Genomic DNA, 22,645 nt, shown 5'->3' with positions numbered 1-22,645 from the left:
CTGCATATCTGAGGTTATTGATATTTCTCCCGGCAATCTTGATTCCAGCTTGTGTTTCTTCCAGTCCAGCGCTTCTCATGATGTACTCTGCATATAAGTTAAATAAACAGGGTGACAATATACAGCCTTGACGTATTCCTTTTCCTATTTGGAACCAGTCTCTTGTTCCATGTCCAGTTCTAACTGTTGCTTCCTGACCTGCATACAGGTTTCTCAAGAGGCAGATCAGGTGGTCTGGTATTCCCATCTCTTTCAGAATTTTCCACAGTTTATTGTGATCCACACAATCAAAGGCTTTGGCATAGTCAATAAAGCAGAAATAGATGTTTTTCTGGAACTCTCTTGCTGTTTCCATGATCCAGCGGATGTTGGCAATTTGATCTCTGGTTCCTCTGCCTTTTCTAAAACCAGCTTGAACATCAGGAAGTTCACAGTTCACATATTGCTGAAGCCTGGCTTGGAGAATTTTAAGCATTACTTTACTAGCGTGTGAGATGAGTGCAATTGTGCGGTAGTTTGAGCATTCTTTGGCATTGCCTTTCTTTGGGATTGGAATGAAAACTGACCTTTTCCAGTCCTGTGGCCACTGCTAAGAAATAGATTTAAGGGCCTAGATCTGATAGATAGAGTACCTGATGAACTATGGAATGAGGTTCGTGACATTGTATAGGAGACAGGGATCAAGACCATCCCCATGGAAAAGAAATGCAAAAAAGCAAAATGACTGTCTCTGAAGGCCTTACAAATAGCTGTGAAAAGAAGAGAAGCGAAAGCAAAGGAGAAAAGGAAAGAAATAAACATCTGAATGCAGAGTTCCAAAGAATAGCAAGAAGAGATAAGAAAGCCTTCTTCAGCAATCAATGCAAAGAAATAGAGGAAAACAACAGAATGGGAAAGACTAGAGATCTCTTCAAGAAAATCAGAGATACCAAAGGAACATTTCATGCAAAGATGGGCTCGATAAAGGACAGAAATGGTACGGACCTAACAGAAGCAGAAGATATTAAGAAGAGATGGCAAGAATACACAGAAAAACTGTACAAAAAAGATCTTCACGACCCAGATAATCACGATGGTATGATCACTGACCTAGAGCCAGACATCCTGGAATGTGAAGTCAAGTGGGCCTTAGAAAGCATCACTATGAGCAAAGCTAGTGGACGTGATAGAATTCCAGTTGAGCTATTCCAAAACAGAGTATACCAGTCAGCTATTGCTATGTAACAAAATAATCGCAAAATTCTCAAGGTATGTATTTGTCATTCATGCATCTATTGGTTGACTGGAGTTGTGCTGGAGCTCAACTAGCACAACTCCTAGTTGTGGGTTGGGGTCAAGTCTGTTTGACGTGTCTCTCATCCTCCTTGGGTCAGCAAACCACTGGATCCTGTACTTCTTATGGCACATAAGCACAAGAAAGCAAGCCCAATCACCCAAGGACATTACAAGCTTCTGCTTATGTCATATCTGCTAAAATTCCATTGGCCAAAGCAGGGCATATGACCGTGTCCAAATTCCTGGGCCAGGGAAGCACGTGCCCTCTAACACTTGGTCACTTTACTTTGTATGCCCTAGCCAACTTCCTGGTCTTCTTGGAACAAGCCAATCATACTCTCCCCTCAGAGTCTCTGCATTTGCTATTCTCTCTGTCTGCACTCTTCCTTCAATTAGCTACATGGCTCTAACTCTTCTTTCTAATAACTACTTTAAGTTCCTAACACTTTAGCTCACCTGCCCCTTATTAATGAGGACTTCTTAGACTCGCCTTTCTGCAGAGTCTTCCTCACTGCCCTTCCCTGGCCCTTTTTTCTGAGGCCTGTATTCCTCTATAAGAATGGCTCCATGGAGACCAAGCTTTTTAGTTGTGTATTGCTATAATCTCAGTACTCAAAACCCAGGGTCCCCAACCTCCAGGATCTCATGCCTGATGGTATGAGGTGGAGCTGATGTAATAAAACTAGAAATAAAGTGCACAACAAATGTAACGTGCTTGAATCATGTAGAAACCATCGCCCCCACCCTGGTCTGTGGGAAAATTGTCCTCCACGAAATCGGTTGCTGGTGCCAAAAAGGTTGGTGACTGCTGCTCGGAGCAGTTGCCTGCCACATAGTTGGCTTTTGAGAAACATTTGAATTTATAAATAAATCTGTTTTGAATTTTTTTTAACATTTAAAATCTGGCTCAGTGTTGAATAGTCCAGTGGCATTACTTTAATTTCAGGTGTCATTCAGCTGTTTTCACTTTTCCAGTATAATCTGACAGAAAATATTAGGCTGTAAAAAGCATTTTTTGGTGGTTGATTCACCTCTGCTCATGCATATATATAATTCTGATTTTGATTCTTAAAGGAGATTAGTTAAACCCAAAGGAGTTTCTGCTTACTGTGAAAATCTTAAGAACAGATTATATTTTACCTGTTTATGTTTACACCTAGGATGTAATAGGCCTTCAAAAACTGTTTGAATAGACACATTGATCACTGCCATGAAAATTTCCACTGAAACCAAGAAGCCAAGTTTACATTCCTACTCAGACACATACCTTTGAGACTCATAGATGATAGTTATGCCTGGTTGACATCATTAGGTTTATACTATTTTTTGATCCTTGAAGTAATTCAGGGAGAAGAATGTCAGTCACTTCATTGAACTGCACGTAAACCTTAATCACAGTCCAGTGGAGTTCCTAGAGCTCCAGCGTGAGGTAATTAAACTGTCAGAAATATTAACATAGCTGCTCACGAGTGTCTCTGTTGGTACCGACTTATTCTGTAATGTGTACAATCACTGAAGTTGACTTGATGCCATGAAAAATGCCCATGTTCCCCAAATCAGCAAAATTTTGTAATTGGTAATGGAACCAAGAGACGTGATCAACCCTGCAGCTGTCAGCATCCTGTTCCTTCTGGCGATCTTTCATTCATTCCATCTTTTTCAGATGACGGTAGTCTAAAAGCACAGGCAAGAAGAAATGACAGATGCTGAATTTCATTCTTTGATTTTTAAAGGCATGGATATGAGCAAGTAGTTTGTGCGTGTGGATGGATAAATATTCTAACTTCCTTTTCCACCTTATGACCTGAATTCTTTAGCAATCATTTCCTGTCCTTAGTACTTCAAAGAGGTTTCCTATGGTATGTTACCAGGAGACTCACCGAATCAGAGAGGTTTTTTCCTCTCCCAGGTCCTTAGCCCTCCTTTCTAATAATGGTATACAGTCTCACATTCACCTTGCATATGATTTTATCTCAGTGGTGAGCATTGCCAATGATTCTTTCAGCTTCTGCTTTAAGAAAGAAAAGGTGAAAACTTGGTAATAAATGCAGGGTTATAATCAGAGATGAAATTGCAAGTGGCATAGACCAAAGGAAATGACAAGCATATTTAAGTCATTATGTCACTGGCTCCCTTTTAAAGTCAGATGTGAACCTGAGGTTGTCCTTAAGTGTGTCCATTATTGTTGATTTGCTGAAACAAGGTCTTGTTTTAAATGGAAGTGACAATGTACTGAACAAACAGAACTCGAAAACACGTTATTTTCACAGTTGGAAGATTGAATGTTATGAAAAATGACTTTCAGAGACCTTCAAAGTTCAAAATAATTTTGTTTGCTCTTAAGAAATTTCTCCTTACTGCAAATGCTATTTGAGGTGTATTTCCTTGACATAAATAAAAAGTAGAGACACAGATCAACAAACTCTACAAGGAGACTCCCATCCCCAGAAGACCATCCATGCCTAACCTCCTTTCCTTCCAAATCATCTTTCTCTTTTCACAGAAACAAATTCTCAAAAATTAAAAACAAGTTTCCCTTTGTAAGCCTCCAAAAACATAATTATGAAGTAACCCCATGTAACAAAGGGGAAAGGAACATAACTTCTAGTATCTCAATACGTACAGTCCTTAAAATACCAATATTTCATTACCTTTATAGGTCACATGAAATTCTTATTTCTCCCTATTAAACTGGACTTCAAAGGTACTTGAGTTTTGTTTGTTTTTTTTTGTTAAATGTCAAAGGAAAGAGTGGAAAAAATACATCAGTGTCTTCACTCCTTACATTCATAAAGTGAATTCAAAATGTCACATTCTTCTTTTGTGAAGAGACACACTGCAAGTGTGCACTAATCCTTTTTTATTACAAAGAACAGCATTTCATATTTGTTAATGGGGCATAAGCAAGTTATGGCAACTTTATCTTAACTTCTAAGCAGGTACACAGTTTTCTTTTCCAAAGATAATGATGTACACAAATATCTGCATGAAATTCTTCATCCCTTGAAGGAACTGCTCCCTAATTAGTAAGCTTGAGAGGTTATTTTTATTTCTGTTATTTATGAACAAGTGGCAAAGAATTTATGATGGAATTTAAAATGCTATCATGAACCTTTTCTCTAGTCTCACTGTTTTTTCCCTGAAGTGTAATTTGCCATTATTTGTGTTTGATTTGATTTAGGTGAGGAAGACCTTCTCAGTCCTCCCCAGGACTCAAGCACAGGGTTAGAGGAAGTGATGGAGCAACTCAACAACTCCTTCCCTAGTTCCAGAGGTAAGTGCTATGACTCGGAAGTCACTCAGACTCACCGGAAGTAGACTACTCACTGCCATACACAACTGGCATGTGTAGTTTCCATGTTAACATAAACAAGTGCTGACAGAATGCCAACTTGGGATCATTGTGAGAAGAATTTCTTTTCAAATGTGAATTTCTGACTTAGAGTGTTTTCAATTCAAATAACCTGTTTCCAGAAATAAGAACTTAACATTTATAAGGTGTCTTCCTTGCTTGGCACATTAGTCTGAAGAGTTAATGATGAGATAGCTTTTACTGTGGACTAATTACTAAGTGAGATTTACAGATGAGGAAATTAATGCCTTGACGGTGCCTTTACCAGAGACATACAGCTACCACGTGATACAGCAAAGTGCAGAATATGCCTAGTGTATAGTAGTGGTGGGCACTTGAGCTTGCAATCTGATGCCCTTTATGTATATTTTAAAACTGTATCTTACCCCTTCATTTAAATGTAAGTACAGTTAAATATATATGTACTAGTTTGTTATTTTTTTCACTTCCTTAGATAGAATACAATTTTCACAAAGAAAGGCATTTGTTTCTTGGACTATTTTTCTTGGTTCATTGCCCTAACATAAAACAAAGTCACTGACCCGCTCCCCCTTCAGTGAATAAAAAGAATGGCAGAGAGCATGTGGACAAGAGTCAATAATATTGTATTGCAAATCTGAAAATTGCTAAGAGTGAAAATCTTAGGAGTTCTCATCGCAAGAGAAAGACCTGTAACTTTGTATGGTGACAGATGGTACATAGACCTATTAGGGTGATCATTTCACAATGCATACAAATGTCAAATCACTAGGTTGTACACCTGATAATAATATAATGTCTTATGTCAGTTATACTTCAATTAAAAAAAAAACATAATGGTAGCAGTCACCTGTGAGCAAATAGAAGGAAATTCTAGAGAAGCCAAGGGGAGAAAGCACAAGGCTCAGTGGCCAGTGATTGGCACCCCTAATGGGCAGCCAAGGAGGGAAGGGCAACAGACAATGGGGCTATTTGTTCCTCTCCATAAGGGCAATGAGGAGGGTGTTTGCAGTCCTATGTTTTTCCTATCTTTTGGTTCAGTGTCAGTTAACAGTGGCCATTTCCCAGCTATTTGATGTGCGCATGAGCATTGTGCAATGCACATTAAAAGCAATAACATTCTGTAGACCGTTGCTAAGGAACCGTAAGGGGAAGCTAATTTTAAATGTCTGCACCAGCCATCTTTTCACTGCTGAGTGCCTCTGATGTGTTGATTTTAAGAGATACAATTCTTGTGTCTTCCACCCACCTCCTTATTCCCCACCTGGCCAGCCTCTTCTCCATCCTGCCTTCACTGTCTCCCTAGATACCCTGATTCATAACAGGAAGACTGCATGCTGGTCTGACCGAAATCAAATGCATTCACCTTTATCCTGCCTCCTGTCGCTAGCACCTACTATGCACCAGCGGAGGTGTTAGGGATGCAAAGGAGAAATGCCAAGTTCTTGCCATCAAGGTGCTTATGGTCAGCTGGGGACACAGCCCTCCTAGACGTTCAAATCACCACCCAATTAACTGGATTACTCCTATGATGGAGACATCTGCGCCATGAGAGAACCCTAGAAACACCCTTCAAGATAACAGGAGGGTGTCAGCCTCAAGCAGAGCAAGGGTCTTCCTCAAGGTCACACAGCTGCTCATGGGCCCAGTGCTGTGGAGCCCAACTTTCACACACATTTCACTGACCCCCAGCTTTCTCTTGAAGGTCACAGACCTGCGTCTCATCCCAAGTCCTTGGCCTGAAAGCTTGTTTACTGATTCTGTGGGAAGTTAGTGGTCACCTCAGGCATTTCTTTCACATCCAAACCACTGGAGTAGATCCAAGTAGAGACTGGAGCAAGGTGCAGGGCTCTGCTTCCCCAGTGGCAGCCTTTTATATACCCATACTAGGTCCCTGGCCCTCCTGATTATCTTAAGATGGGAGCTAGGCATCCCCCTCTTAAAGTCCTTGAGGCTAAACAGCACAGGAGTGTGAAAGACCAGAAATACACCTCCTCTGATAGGGTATTTGGCAGTCAGCCTCTGATCTTACATTCACTTGTATGATGGTAATTTACTTACATGGAAACCTGGGAAACTCTCTTCAGGCCGCCTGGTTAGTGTTTACTAAATTAGTGCTTATGGAAGCATTTCATCCCCTGAGTGCTAATTGGACTTCTCAAATACGGCATAAGCAGGCTTTGTCTGAGAATACGGCATAAGCAGGCTTTGTCTGAAATCAATTCCATTAACCAAGTTCCTACTTACTCAACAGTACCCTGGTGGCCTGAGAGAATTCATTCATTGTCCTGAAGCAAACACAATCAAATCAACAAACAAACACAGAATAAGAGAGTAGATAAGGTGCTGGAAGAGCTGACTGGTCTTTCTGTGATGCGATGACCCTGACATTTTTTTTTGCTGTTGTTAATTCCTACCAAATTATACCTTATCATAGGCCCTTTATGATTTTGTACCCCATTACAATGCGTAGGTTCTTTTTCCCACACTGCCAAACAGTTCTCATATACCAGCAGGTATATGCAGGAGATATATGCTCCAGTTCAGCTCAGATTCTGACTTTTACCTACCCAGAGATAGGATCAAAGTCCACAGGTTAAGGTCTCAGTCCCACAAGACAGCCCCTCCTCTCCTCACTTCAGAATGCCAGTTTTAAGTCTGGGTTGTCCACTGGGTTTCTGACCCACTGGCTAGACACTAGAGATTCTAACAACCCCGTCTTTGGGTCAATTAATTTGCCAGAGCAGCACACACAACTCGGAGAAACATTTTCTTGACTAGATCATGGATATTGATAGAAAGATATAATCAGAAACAGCCAGATGGAAGAGATGCATAGAGCAAGGCATGGGGAAAGGGGGTGGAGCTTCCATGCCCTCCCTGAGCTCACCACTCTCCCTACTTTGTCTCCACACGTTCACCAGCCAGGAAGCTCTCCAAACCCTCTTCTTTCTGGTTTATGTGGAGGCTTCATTACATAGGTGTGACTGATTAAATCATGATTAAATTGGCCATTGGTGATTAAAGTTAACCTCCAGCCCCTCCCCTCTGGGCTCCCTAGAGGCTCAGTGGTAAAGAATCTGCTTGCAGTGCATGAGCCAAAGGTTCAGTTCCTGGGTTGGGAAGATCCCCTGGAGGAAGGCATGGCAGCCCACTCCAGTATGCTTGCCTGGAGAATTCCATGGACAAAGGAGCCTGGCGGGCTAAAGTCCATGGAGTTGCAAACAGTCGGACACAACTGAAGTGATTGAGCACGCAGGCATGCCCTCCTCTTTTTCTAGAGGTCAGGGGATAGGACTCAAAGTTCCAACCCTCTCATAACTTGATTGGCTCCCCTGGCAACCAGCATCCATCCAAAAGTCACCTCAGTAGCACATAACAAAAGACACTTTGCTGCTGCTCACCACAGGAAATTCCAAGGATTTTAAGAGTATTGTGCCTTGAAGAGGGACAAAGACTAAATATATATTTCCTGTTATATGTCACAGTATGACACCTATCTGTCCATAAATTTAAATGAATAAAATGTCTTCTCATTGTAAAAAGGCTGATGATCGATGCACTCTAAAAAGTGGTTTTTCAAGCATCTAGATCCCAGACAGGTGAGAACCAGAAGGTTGATGATGCTGACTCCTAATTACCTCACCACCAACCAATCAATGAGCTTATCACACACACAAACCCCCTCCCTCACCCTGTCTTTATAAACCTTTCCCTGAAAGCCTTAGATGAGTTCAGGTCTTTTAAGCACTAGTTATCCTGGACTCCTGGCTTGGCTTCCTGCAATAAAGCAATTCTTTTCTACTTCACACCAAAAATTAAAAATTATAAAAGTGGATTTTTGGATACTTTATTTCTAACTAAAGGCATTTTTTTATTTTCAAAGAATGATAATACATACATACACATACATATGTGTGTGTGTGTGTGTGTGTATGTATAGTAGGATTTAGTGGGACTATATTAACAGTTGGTAGATACATTGATATTAAGCCAAAAATCTTGAGTTTCTTAACGTCTCAGGATTAGAGACTATCCCAAATTGGAAGGGCCTTGAAAGATCATTTTAGCATCTTTGATGTTCAAAACCGTGGCTTTTGATCTTTTCTGATCATTATCCATAATAAGAGAAACATATTACATCTCAGACTGGGGTAAAGATACAAGTTATTTGTGAGTGTATGTACACACATATATGTATGTACTCACTGTATATATACCACACATACATGTATACACTCACATATACACACAAAGATCAGAAACAAGTTTCATGACAATACTTTCTTTACTACATACAATTCACACTGTTTCTGTTTTATGTATTTAAAAATAAAATGCTAGTTGCAACCCACTATATTGATTTCTGATCCAGTGGTTTAAAAACACTGTTCCCTAGCAGTTGAAAACCTTCATACTGCTATCTCTGCTTCACTAATAACAAAGGAACTGGTGAATGACTCAACCAAGGGCTGGAAGCTGAAATAGTTTGTGTAGAATCAGGACTCAAACTCTAGTTCTTTTAGTTCCACATACTGTGACCCATCGGATAAGGCAATGGCACCCCACTCCAGTACTCTTGCCTGGAAAATCCCATGGGCAGAGGAGCCTGGTAGGCTGCAGTCCATGGGGTCGCTCAGAGTGGGACACGACTGAGCGACTTCACTTTCACTTCTCATTTTCATGCATTGGAGAAGAAAATAGCAACCCACTCCAGTGTTCTTGCCTGGAGAATCCCAGGGACAAGGGAGCCTGGTGGGCTGCCGTCTATGGGGTCGCACAGAGTCAGACACGACTGAAGCGACTTAGCAGCAGCAGCAGCAGCAGCACTGTGATCCATAATCGAGTACACTATTCCCTACACTTATGTTAAAGATCTGTTAAATGAAAATACAGGTACTATTATTTATTGAAAACAATCTGTGTGTAAGTGGATCCACGCAGTTCAGACCCATGTTGTTTAAAGGTCAACTGCAGTCTTTTATTAATAAAGAAACAAGTAAGATCCATGCATTGAAAAAATCAGAACAGACATACAAAATTAAATGTTGCATTTTCACCGGAAAAAAAAAAAATACTGCTGTAACTGATTTCAGCTTTCCTGACCCAGGTGAATATATATATATTTTTTTTAATGATGTTTTAAAAGTTTCACCATGGAAGTTTCTGCCAAGACCTGGCTAGTGTCTTAGAGAACACTGGATTTTTCATCTAAGTCTGCCATCCACGTTCCCATTGGTGTATTACAAAAAGTGAAGTTCATGCTTGCTACAGCTGTCTTGGACAGCTGTTTGCATATCTTAAAACAGATGTCAGACCCAAAGGTCTGACATTTAGTGGAAAAGTGCTATTAAATACCACCTCATGGTTTCCTTAACCCTGCTAGGTAATTGCCCACAGAGGAAAAGACTTTTTAGTATTATGTTTTTCATAAATATAAAACATATAAATAGGGGAGTGTGTACTTTAAATTCACAACTTTTTTGTTACACTCTCCCACAGTTCTGACTTAGCAGTAACTCTTCAGGTATCAGCTAATCTTCACCATTCCACTAGAAGTACCTGGATACCCAAAGGAGGGAAGAGCCTCGTTCAGTTGAGCTTCAGCTTTTACCTTGATGGCCTTGCTAAACTGTTCTACGAATTAATAAAGGGAGCTGCCTGCTCCTCCACTTAGTGATCAGGTGATAGTCAGCACTACCCTGTCTCAGAATGGCTCTAAACTGCAGGGAGTTCACACTGAGCATGTATGCGTGTTTAGCTTTGCAATCCTATCTTTCCTGATGAATCTCTAGCTCTGGTTAGTTACTCACAACCACCAGAGGAGCTTTGAGGGCCTTGGTGTATTCTAAACCCAGAATGTTGGCCAATTTGTAGTTAATCTATTTAATCTATCTATATAATCTATCCCTGTGTCTATAAATGGAGGAGTTGAGCTCTACTGTAATAAGAATCATTATCTATCATAAGATAATTTCTAAATCCCCACCATCATTCTATAGGAATGCTACGTGGTTAGAACGAACAATAAACATCATTTTAACATCAACTCTTGAAGCAATTTGTCCACACATCTCTGATCATTTAGCAGTCAAACAAAGAGTTTTTTTTGATGCACGCACATTCGTGAAAGAAAATGCTTCCCTAGTCAGGGTTTGTATTGGCCCCTGTAAAAATGAGGTGTCACTGTCCATATACATTAATGATAGGATCCCAGATAAGCTCTTAGTGCAGTGAGACAACTCAGGAAGCGGTCAGCACTGTTAGTCGGGTCTGTCTGCTGCCTGTATCATCTTTTACCCGCTGACATTATTTTTATCCCCAACAGCCCCATGCCATCCTCTCTCATACTCCCCCTCCGAGATAAGCCCACATACAGTCTGTTAAATGCCTCTAAATTAGCAACCCAACAGCTCTGCAAAACCTACAATTCAAGCCTTGTCTGTGGTTCTTTCATGGAAGAACAACAGAAAGCCTGCAGATGGATGGAAGCATCCTAGTCCCGGGCCCCCTTGGGGCTCCCTTCTCTTTCCTCTCGACTTCCGGAAAGGATCCAAGCTCCTTTACATCAGAGGTCGGTGAACTGCAGTCTGTGGGCCAAATCTGGCTCACTACCTGCCTTTATAACTAAACTGTCATCATAACACAGCCACCCCCACTCATTTACATATTGTCTACGGAGGCTTTCTCACTCCAAGGGCAGATAGTTGTGCCAGAGCTGAAGAGCTGTTCCAGAGACCATGTGACTGACAAAGCCTGAAATACTTACTATCTGGCCCTCTACAGAGCAACTTTGCCAACTCCGGCTTTACATGATTACATTGTTGTCCACTCTAGCTCATGATGTATGTACAGTCACAGATTTCAATGCTGCAAAGCTCAGCAAAACTTTGCCTCTGAATTGATTTATACATTTATATCCGTGTTCACCAAAGACCCTGCATTTTCAATCAACTATAGCCATTTCAGTCTTCTTTTACTTGTAATGAAACAGAGATCCTTAAAAGGGACTCATTCTTCCTGAACTTTTAAAAACAGTCAGTGAACTGAGATACAGAAGCTAATAAAGATACCCAGAAATAGGAACATCCTGGGACTATGACTCTGAACAATGAATTAACAGCCAATCATCTTGGGTTCCCACTGCCTGAGGAAATGTGACTTCTCCAGACCTGATCAAGCCCTTTATTTAGACTCAGGACTCCCCGACACACTTCCTCTTTTCTCTTGATTCATTTCCTGACAGACAGCATACCACATTGCCAGATGGACCCCCTAACCCAAAGTCTAAGGAGACTCATTTCCAAAGAATGTGTTTTTGCAATGCAACTTTTATCTGGTACTTGATTTATTAGTAAAGATTTTTGTTTAATGACGCAACCAGTGAGCCTTTGTTTTGCCAGCATAGAAACTACTCCTGATACAAGCAGAAAACATGTGTTTTAAGTCTTTTTAAACACACAGTGGACCTCCGTTTGTACTATGCTAATAAGCACACCAGAACCCAAAGTGACAAGGGAGGGTTTTTGAAAGAACTTAGGGATCATGTAACTTGGGGAGGTCCATTTCACAGAAAGCATGGCTTCTGAAGAGGTGCCTGAAACAATCCAAAGCATCTGCTGCACCTTCAGCAGTGACCAGTTGATCCTGAGCTCTGAATATGGCTTGGTGAAGAATTAATAAAGATCTGTAACCTTTATCATTCTAGTAACTATAATTACATTCCAGAACTAAATCACATTGCTTTCTAACAACCCTGACCTTCCTAAGGTTCTGAAGTCTTTAAAAATACACCCAAGTCAAGGACCTACTGTATAGCACAGGGAACCAGACTCAATATTTTGTAATAACTTCTGTGGGAAAAGAATCAGAAAAACAATATATAGGGACTTCCCTGGTGGTCCAGCAGTTAAGACTTCATCTTCCAATGCAGGGGGTGTGGGTTCAATCCCTGACTGGGAAACATGATGGGTGGCAAAAAAATAAAAAATCCAAAACATAAAAAAAAGCAATATTGTAACAAATTCCATAAAAACTTTAAAAATGGTCCACATCAAAAAATTCTTAAAAAAACTTACCCCCCAAAAAAGAATAACTATATATATATATGTGTGTGTGTGTGTATATACACACACACACACACATACATACTACATACACACATATAGCTTCCCAGGTGGCTCAGTAGTAAAGAATCCACCTGCAGTGCAGGAGACAAAGGAGACGTGTGTTCTATTCTTGGGTCGGGAAGATCCCCTGGAGAAGGAAATGGCAGCCCACCCCGGTATTCTTGCCTGGGAAATCCCATGGACAGAGGAGCCTGGCAGGTTACAGTGCATGGGGTTGCAAAGAGTCAGACACAACTTAGTGACTAAACAACCACCACAACATACATACATATGTATTCATATATATATATGAATCACTTTACTATATACATGAAACTAACACATTGTAAATCAACTATATTTAAAATAAAAAAATAGAAAAATAGACCCAAGTTACAAGCCAGAACCAGTTAGCAGCCCTTGGCATCCAAGCTAAAGGATAGCAAGCAAGGCCAAGTGTCCAAAAACATCAAAGGACTCTTGGCCATGACCTAGTGTGGCGACCTTCCTACCTTAGTTCACCTGGCAGTTACCAAATACCCACAGTGTCAAGGTACAGTAGAGGTATTGGGGATAGAGAGGTAGGTGAGCAACATGTGGACCCACCTTCAAGGAGCTCATATAGTCTTATAGGGGAAGAGAGTTAATTCTACCACCAGACAGTATAACCATGAAGTAAAAGATTTCTTTTTCATTTTGCCAGTGGTGTCAAGGAGAATAGATGATTCATTCACGCTGGGTTTGGGCCCTCAAAAATGATGCTGTTCTCCCCTTTTCCTTTTTCCCATTGTCTGCTATGGTCCTACCACTGGAAATGCCCACAACTGCTAAGTCAGTACTTTTTTGTCTCTCTTTTCTGATTTGAAGAGCATTGTGAATACCTTGACCATGTTTATTACATCACCATGCCTGCCGTTTTTGTATCCCCAAGAAAGGGCTAAATCAGGAAAATTTGGAAGGAAGGGGGAAGCAAGAGAAGGTCATACTTAGAAAACCTTTACCTGTATGCTAGAAGTTCAACCCTAGGCTTGAGTTTTGAAAGCTTTCTTCTGGATGAGTAGCTCCAGACCTCTTTGCTCTAGACAAGGAATCCCGGGTTCGTAGGTCCTTTTGGAGCCATGGCTTGCTCACTGACCATGGTTTGTTGGAGGAAGGGGCTCTGCTCTGCTTATATCTTGCTCTACATACTGGACTCCAGAGAAGATTGTTTTAGGAAATATCCCACTATTAAAGCCAAAGTTTAACAACCAGTACTTCACTTTGGGGTACCCTGGAGATAAAAAGGAGATTATGTGCCCGAGATGTGCCAGGTATGATCAGCAGTCCCTCATTTTCTGTCCAGTTATAAATACTAGCATAGCAAAACTTTCTCAGCACAGCCTGCTTTTTGAAAACACATAACCGCATGCACAGACATAGGATTCTAGAACACCAACAAGGCCAGGGGGGTCTGTGGCTGACCCTCCAGGCTCCCGGGATCTGCTGAATCACGAGGTGGAAGGTGAAGGCTCATTGCTGAATTGTGCTCCATGGCTTGCCCATAGTGGGACTTAACTCCTCCCTGCTTTGTTTCCGTTTTCTCCAATGCCCCCAGTCCCGTCACAGACATGCTGAGCTCCTATCAGACAGAACAAGTTCTCCCGAGAGGATGGGATCTAGGCTCTAAGAAGCAGTGTTCCACCTTGCTTTCGCAGTGCAGATTTTTGGCACTCCAAACCAACTTCCGTGTATGGTTTGGGTGTTGCTTGTCAAGTGGACAATGAAGAGATTCTGAGATTTTTGGCCAGTAAACTTGAGATTCTACAGTTGCCCTTGAAAACAATCCTCAGCTTGTCAGGTTTCCCTGCCAAGCCAGCTTTCATCCACTTAAACACATGAGCTCTATGGATCCTCTGAGTGATGTCTCCTGGATCATGTTATCTGTTTACACCGATTTTAAGTGTATGTAAAGGTTATTTGACTGGATGTGTCTTTTGGGTTTTTTGTTTCTGTTTTTTTTTTTTTTTCCAGAAGGGGATAAATGAATTGTCATCTCAACATTTGTTTGGTAAAAGAAGCAAATTGGTATGAAACTGTATATTTATGCATGTTTTTTTTTCCTTTCTGATATCTCTGCCTCTTCCTCTCTCTATTATTAAAGGAAGAAATACCCCTGGGAAGCCAATGAGAGAGGTTAGTGAGATTCAGGCTCACAGCCATGGCTTCTGTCTGTCTCATCCCGCTTTCTATGTTTGGCGTCTGTGTAAGAATTGTGTGCGTGCACGCGCATGTGTGTATTACACGTGTCATCATGTAAGGATGGTAGTCACCTCTCCACTTGCAGCTCATGAGGAACATGCCTCAAATGTTCATGGCCATTGTCATCACCATGACAACAGGACCAGGGGTTGGGGGAACAGGACTCTCTTAAAGGGCAACCCTTCATAGTCCCTAAGTTGGGATCCTGAAGTTCATCATCTGTTGCCATTTGCAACAAAAAAAATCTTCACAATACATTTAGCCTCGCACATAGTCGATGAGTCATAAAGCTTCCTTCCACTTCCAAGACCCTAGTGTTTTCTGCCAGTGCCCTTGGTTTTTATTCTTCTGGGATGTCTTCATTTTGTTTTCATTTTCTTTTTCCTGGTTCCTACACTCTCTGTTTCCCACTTTAGCTAACATTTTTTTTTTTGAGTACTTACTGTTTCCCAAGGACTTTTCTAAGCACTTGCCATCTTTTTCATTATGTAATCTTCACAACAAGCCTCTGAGGTAGGTACTCATATCAACCCCGTTTTAAAGATAAGGAAACTGAGTCAATAAGTGGGTAAGCAGGGTGTCCAAGGTGACAGAGCCAGGATTTGAATCCAGGCAGTCTGGGTCCAGAGCCACGCTCATAACTATGTGCTTTACTGCCACTTAGAAAACGATGTGTGAAAAGCATATGACATCTCAACTTGCCCATTAGAGGAGTTTGTTTGTTTGTTTTTAACTTGGCATCTGGAGCCAAATAGACCCACACCCAGTCAGGAATAAAAAGTGAATTTTGGAATCTAGAGGGACTTTTTTAATGCCTTTTATAGGTAGGGTACAGTGCTATCACTGAATGTGGTTTGGGGTTTAATAGTAAAAGCCACTTCTTTCTGCATACTATCTGGAATATTATGTAAACACTGAATTACCTCACGAAATGACATATTGAGTGACAGCCCAAATGAAACAAGATCGTGCTTACCAAGAGTTGAGTATGAAGGAAGCAAGAAGGAATGCTCTCCCGTGGCTGGCAATAGCGTATACTGTGGTGGGAGACAGGCTGGATGGGTGGGGAGTCCTTAGGAGAGGGTTCTGAATCCTTAGCAAGAGCATGGACAAGAGTAGCCACTGATTCATTTAAATGTAAGGAGTCACACTGGAAATTCTGCCAAACCATGCCATCAGGTCTAATCGACTGAATGACCCTCCAGTGTGTCTCCATCCCTTCCAAGGCTTGTGGGGTCCGAGGGAGGGGAGTGGTGGGCTGGGAGGAGAAACAGGAAACCTGAATCTGTGAAGTATTGAATGCTCCTGACGGTTTGCCTTCTAATGTGAGACTTCTTGGGTTCACTCTGATGGTAAGTTCCCCTTAAAATTTATTTTAACTTGTGGTAAAAAGTTGCACTGTCTTTTTTTAACCACCCTGAACATATGTCTCTTATGAATGACTTTTAGAAAAGACCAGCACATGTAATTGAAGTCCCACAGGCATGTGGAAACTTTACTACCTGAGGTGTATTACAGTCAGACAAGTTTCCAGGAAGTCAGGGAATCAAAATAATAGTGATGTTTTTTATTGTTATGAAAATAACCCCCAAATGTACAGTAGACCAGATATTTTCTTCCAAGATTACATTCTAGGAGAGAAGATAAGCACATTTCACCACAGTATTCTGGCTGTTCCTTTGGCCAGTTGAATGCTCACCATTTCTTTGGGAATGGTGTTTTTTAAAAAACAGAGTGCCAGATTGCTCTTGAGGTCTTGGGGCTCTGCCAGAAATTCTCAGTTCCAATCACTGCAGCAGACAGCTCCCTGAGGCAGAGGTGGCGCGTGCAACTCAGTGTGTCACAGTTCACGCCGACTCGGAAAAACATGCAGCTAGCCTAATGTTAAATGCACGGTGCCATTCTCGTCAACAGTCCTTGCTTAAGAATGGATGAAATGAATACTTGCTATAGACAGATTTTTCGGTCTACTTGTGCCTGAAGCTCATCGCAGATGTCTGAATCCTGCCTGTTTTTCAGGGCCTCTAGTGCTCCTAGTTACGAGATTTTCATTTTGGCTTTAGAACAATCTGTCAGGTGAAATGAAGGCTCTCACTGGTCTGCTGCCTTCCACACATGGATAATAAACGCAGGATACAAACGTTTATTTTCTGTGTCCCTACTTGTGTGTGGTTTATGCCTCCAGCAGGTTCAGGTGTATGATTTCTTCGGGGCAATATTTCGAGCAAGAGAATTGTGGGTTTTTTTTTTTGGCTCGAAGGAAAACCTCCATGGAAAACTGTAGAATTGTTTTTCTGGTGAAATGGGTATAGGTAAACACAGTCATGAAGGGCATCATATAGATACGTTCATTTTTTGGACAGCCATGAGGTCATTTGTGAACATTTAACCATCTGGATAGGTTAACGGCCACCTAACATTTTGTGGGCATGTGTGTGGTATATTAAGAACCATGACCCTCTGCTTGACCTGGTAACTTTGTAAACAGCAGATACCCCTAGAACTTAGGCCTCTTAAGAGACTCAAGACTTTTTCTTCCGTGTAGTAACTGAACACCATTTTGAGTAGGAAAAGTACCACCTGGCTATCTAATCTATAAATGCATTTCTTTGTCTTGATTATCTTTTGAACCGCTTTCTACATCTCCTGGTACACAGTCTAAAATAGGCCCTTTGTAATCATTGTTAATCAGCTGATGGGGGGAAAAGTGATTTCTGGCCTGTTTCATAATACATGTTTCTAGCCACCAGGTGGACTATACTATAGGCAGCTGTGGGTCATGAGAAATGGTTGGAATTATATTTAGGTGTCAGGTTGTAAGAATCTTGGGTTTTTGCTTTTAGTGGTTTCAGTGACTGTTGTTAAGATTGTAAGCAATTTAAAATTTGCAGTTAGTCCATCTATTTTCAACCACACATGAATAATTGTACAGCTTTCCCAGAGAAGACACAAGGGAAGTTCTCTAACCTGCTGGCATCAGGTTGATATCTGTGCTTTGAGGAGCAGCAAAGGACTCACTATGTCTTTGTGTGGTTTTTATGGTTTAGAAAACCCAAAATCCGGAGTAAATTTTTTTACAGCACAATTAGTCCTCACTGAAAGTTTCTGCCCTAATAAAGCTCAAAGAGATTTACAAACTTGGTCACCATAATATAAATGGCTGCACTGCCTTAAACTTTTACTAAGTCTTAACTTGATCCGGTGCCATGGCTGTTTAAGTGCCAGCCTATGAATCCTCTTCAGATCCTCTCGTATATTTAAAACCGATATGTCTCTTGAAATAAATATTAGACTAGAATGCCTGCCCTAGTCTATCTTTAATTTTTATAGGGATTTTAACAATTATTATGGGAATCTGTAAAGTTGATACATGGCAAGGTAGTAATAGCCTAGTAAAGCATTTTTCCTTTCAAAGGCAGTACTTGAATAGTAGAATGATTTAATAATATCCAAGAATTAAAATTAGCCGTATAAAAATATGGGACATACATGAAAAGGCAAGTCATAAAGTATGTCTCAAATTATCTTACTCTAGATCTGAATTTCACCACAAAGTACCAAGAGACATTGGGCTGCCTTTATGCTCCATGCTGGGGAATTAATACTAGGTCATGTCATATTATTATTAAAAGGCTATTCTTTAACCCTCATTTATGAGGAGATCAAAAATGGATTCACAGGATATACAAAGGCATGCTACACATGTGGATCATATTCTAATTAGGCTCTCAAATAATTTGGAGCCAAAAGTGATTTTTTTTTTCCCTGAAGCTTCCTAATTCAAATGTTAGTAGTGCATAAAAAGGTCAAGAGTTTCTTTCAATTCAAGTAAGAACAGAGAGAAAACAGTCACCTCCACCATAGCCTTAGATGTGAGCCAACAGCTTGTAACAGCCTTGAGATGAAGACTTCACATCATGGCGATGGTAGAGTGTGGTGGTGGTGATGCTGGTGGTGATAGTTATGGTGGTGGTTGTTTGATAGTAAAAACAAATTTTCTTTTAAATACAAGTACATAGTAAATATTCTCCTACAACAAGGTGGAAAAGATACATGCCACCATGAATTATTCCTCTTACAACAGGAATCGTGCGCTTATCCATGGAATCCTGATAAGAGGAGTATAGTCTTGGACTTTTGCCATTTCTATGATGCTAAGAGTCTGATCCCTGATAGGAGGCTGATACTAACAATGTGGAATGGCTTCATTAACAAGGCTTTGCTTCTTCCTGGAACACTGGTGAAAAACCAAGCCCTGTTGTGTATCCCCCTCGATGCAGCGTCTGTGTTGTCTTCACCTAGAAACGGGGGATGATTTCCACAGCAGCAAAGAGTTGGGGTGATGATCTCTGCACCTTGCATCAAGTCTCTCTCTCTCTGTTTGTTTTCCAGGACACAATGTAGGAAGCCTTTTCCACTTGGCAGATGATTTGGGCAGAGCGATGGAGTCCTTAGTTTCAGTTATGACAGATGAAGAAGGGGCAGAATAAATGTTTTACAACTCCTGATTCCCGCATGGTTTTTATAATATTCATACAACCAAGAGGATTAGACAGTAAGAGTTTACAAGAAAAAAAATCTATATTTTTGTGAAGGGTAGTGGTACTATACTGTAGATTTCAGTAGTTTCTAAGTCTGTTATTGTTTTGTTAACAATGGCAGGTTTTACACGTCTATGCAATTGTACAAAAAGTTAAAAGAAAACTACATGTAAAATCTTGATAGCTAAATAACTTGCCATTTCTTTATATGGAACGCATTTTGGGTTGTTTAAAAATTTATAACAGTTATAAAGAAAGATTGTAAACTAATGTGTGCTTTATTAAAAAAAAAGTTGTTTATAAAAACCCCTAAAAACAAACACATACCTACACACACACACACACACACACACACACACACACAAACTGAGGCAGCGCATTGTTTTGCATCCTTTTAGCGTGGTATCCATATGAAATTCATGGATTTTTTTTCTTTTCTTGCATATTAAAGATAGGACTTCCTCTAAGACCACCAAATGACTACTTCACATAGCTCTGTTTGGAATTGTTGACTGAGTGGGACTGGCCATGGGTTTTCATTTTACACATCTATATGTCTATCAGTATGTAAGCACTGTAGGTATACAGGTAAATATAAATTTCAAGAGACATTTAAAATTTCTCATTCAAATGTTCTTGCCACTTCCTAATGGAAAGAAAGTGCTTCTCATCACCCAGGCTCACCTGCTTGGTCTAGAATGAATCCTCCCTGGAGCCTGAAGCCAGAAGGAAACTACCACACTAAAACATGGTCTAGGGTTCCAGATGTTTCTCATTTTGAACTTTCCACTGACAACTAGAGTATTGAATTTTTTAAGGGACATATGAATGAATACACAGGACTTATTATGTCAGAGTAATCCACTAGTTGATACATTCAGCTTCCTGCTGCTGACAATGCCACAGTTTAGAGTTAGTGATGCTTTGACGAAAGAGCATCTGAAGGCATTTTTAACTCCCAGGCAGGAGGGCTGTAGATTCCCTCAGAGAGAGCAGACCGCTCTTCATGTAAAGGATTGGATAACTGTTCATAACCTTACAGAGAGAGCTTTATAATTACAGCGCAGTTCTTTTCTCACAAACAGTAGTGGGTGTCTTGGTTTTCCAGTTTTGTAAGTTTTTTCCCCATTTCAATGAGTTTGTAAATGCCACAAGACATAATTTAAAATAACCCTTGTGAAAATGTGGAAGACAGTTGCCCCATCACATTATGACACTGTTAAATATCCACCCAGACGCCCAGGACCCTGCGTCCCTGTTCGGCATTTTTCTCTATAAGTAACTCCAGGCAGGTTTGTTGAGTGGGAACGCAAATGGATTCAAACGTTCCAAGAGGTACTCCAAACCCCTTTTTGGTGGCTTAGGCAGGTTAAATATATATAAGTAAACAGAAATCATTCGAAAAGAGGGGTACAGGCAAGAGGACTAACTGGTAGGAAAAAAGCTTTACTCTTTCATTTTGTCTTATTAGTCTTTCACTCTTTTTTATCATCCATTCAATAGAAATCACCCTGTGAGCTATCATTTTGCAAATCTGTTACCTCTTACATCAAGTGTAATTAACTTTTGGAGAGTGGGTTTTGTTCCTTATTTTACTAATGATAATTAACATCAAACATGGCTTCTCATGCTATTTCTACCTCACTTTGGTTTTGGGGTGTTCCTAATAATTGTGCACACCTGATTTCACAGCTTCACCACCTGTCCATTGTGTGAACATTTTCCTCCATTTTCTTTTTCCTTTATAATTTCCAAAAGAAAACCCAAAGCTCTAAGGTAACAAATGACATGAAGATTTGATTTTAGTCTTGGCTTTTTTTTTTTTTTTTTTTTCCTTTATGTGACGCTGGACTTTTTCTTTACCTGAGATTTTGGGCTTTTTTTTTTTTTTTTTTTTTAACCATGATTTAAAACAAGGGGTTACTTTACTTCCTACTAAGAAGTTTAAGTTTCATTCTAAAATCAGAGGTAAATAGAGTGCTTGATTTTGTTTTAATCTTTTTTGTTTTATTTTATCTTTTAGACATTAGTTCTGGAGTGAGTCTCAAAATATTTGAATAAAAACTGAGAGCTTTATTGCTACATTTTACACATTAATTTGGACATTATTTCATGTTCCTTATAACCACCGAGTAGTAAACTGTAAGTCATAATGTAACTGAAACATAAACATCACATGGCATGTTATGTCATTGTTTTCAGGTACTGGGTTCTTACTTGCGTGTCGTAATATATTGTGTTTTAACACCAACACTGTAACATTTACTAATTATTTTTTTAAAACTTCAGTTTTACTGCATTTTCACAACATATCAGACTTCACCAAATATATGCCTTACTATTGTATTATATTACTGCTTTACTGTGTATTCTCAATAAAGCACGCAGTTATGTTAAAAAAAAGTGTCGACTGCATTGTTTTTATTTAGTCACTTTTACATAGGTAATACTTTCATATTGTCAAAAAATGAAAAATCTACACAGCCAGTGAAAAGACCCTCACTACCTTATTCCCACTTCATCCTCACTGCCCTCTGAATAAATATCAATAATTTCTTGTGTATCCCAAAGTGTCAGTATTATATGAGCAATTACAAACATAGGTTCCTACTTTTTAGAACCTAGCATTCTATGCATTCATTAATACATCTTGATTTTTTAAACTTAAGGATGGGCTCAAGTAATCCATTCTTAATTATATTGAAATAGATCTTTTTGTTTCAACATATAAAATGCTTTCCTCATACTTTTTTCAGGAAAAAATCCAGGAAACCAGGGATTCCCTGCTGTCTCAGACAGTAGAGAGTCTGCCTGCAATGTGAGAGACCTGAGTTCAATCCCTGGGGTGGGAAGATCCCCTGGAGAAGGAAATGGCAACCCACTCCAGTATTCTTGCCTGGAAAATCCCATGGGTGGAGAAGCCTAGCGGACTACAGTCCATAGGATCGCAAAGAGTTGGACACAACTTCACTTTCACTTTTTTTCATACTTTTTTTATAGATGTTTCATAGTCCAGTGGGTGTTTGTGGGATGTGACTTAAGTGGTCCCCTTTGGTGGGACATGTGGGTGGTGGTTTTCCGCTTTTGCTCTAATAGACAATACCACACATCTCTCGTTTCATCTTTTCACTTGCGCGAAAATATATCCGCAG

General features: G+C 40.2%; 1 protein-coding gene across 10 annotated transcripts in view; it reads left to right on the top strand.

Moving 5' to 3' along the window:
- DMD (dystrophin) overlaps nt 1–21,896 on the top strand; it is a 2,402,664-nt gene extending 2,380,768 nt beyond the window's left edge. For 8 of the 10 annotated variants that reach the window (XM_025277237.3, XM_045164452.1, XM_045164449.1 and 5 more), the window contains 2 exons: nt 4,457–4,549; nt 19,345–21,896. In XM_025277237.3, coding sequence (XP_025133022.3) covers nt 4,457–4,549; nt 19,345–19,442 — 191 coding nt within the window. In that variant the 3' untranslated portion in view covers nt 19,443–21,896. Of the gene's footprint in view, nt 1–4,456; nt 4,550–14,724; nt 14,781–14,854; nt 14,887–19,344 lie in introns of those variants that run through there. The other 2 variants (XM_045164450.1, XM_045164451.1) reach the window with 2 other exon arrangements.
- The last annotated feature ends 749 nt before the right edge of the window (nt 21,897–22,645 follow it).

This window comes from Bubalus bubalis, chromosome X (assembly GCF_019923935.1).
Source record: "Bubalus bubalis isolate 160015118507 breed Murrah chromosome X, NDDB_SH_1, whole genome shotgun sequence".
NCBI lineage: Eukaryota > Metazoa > Chordata > Mammalia > Artiodactyla > Bovidae > Bubalus > Bubalus bubalis.
Note: the sequence above shows the minus strand (reverse complement) of the source record. Positions and strands in the feature narration are given on the sequence as shown.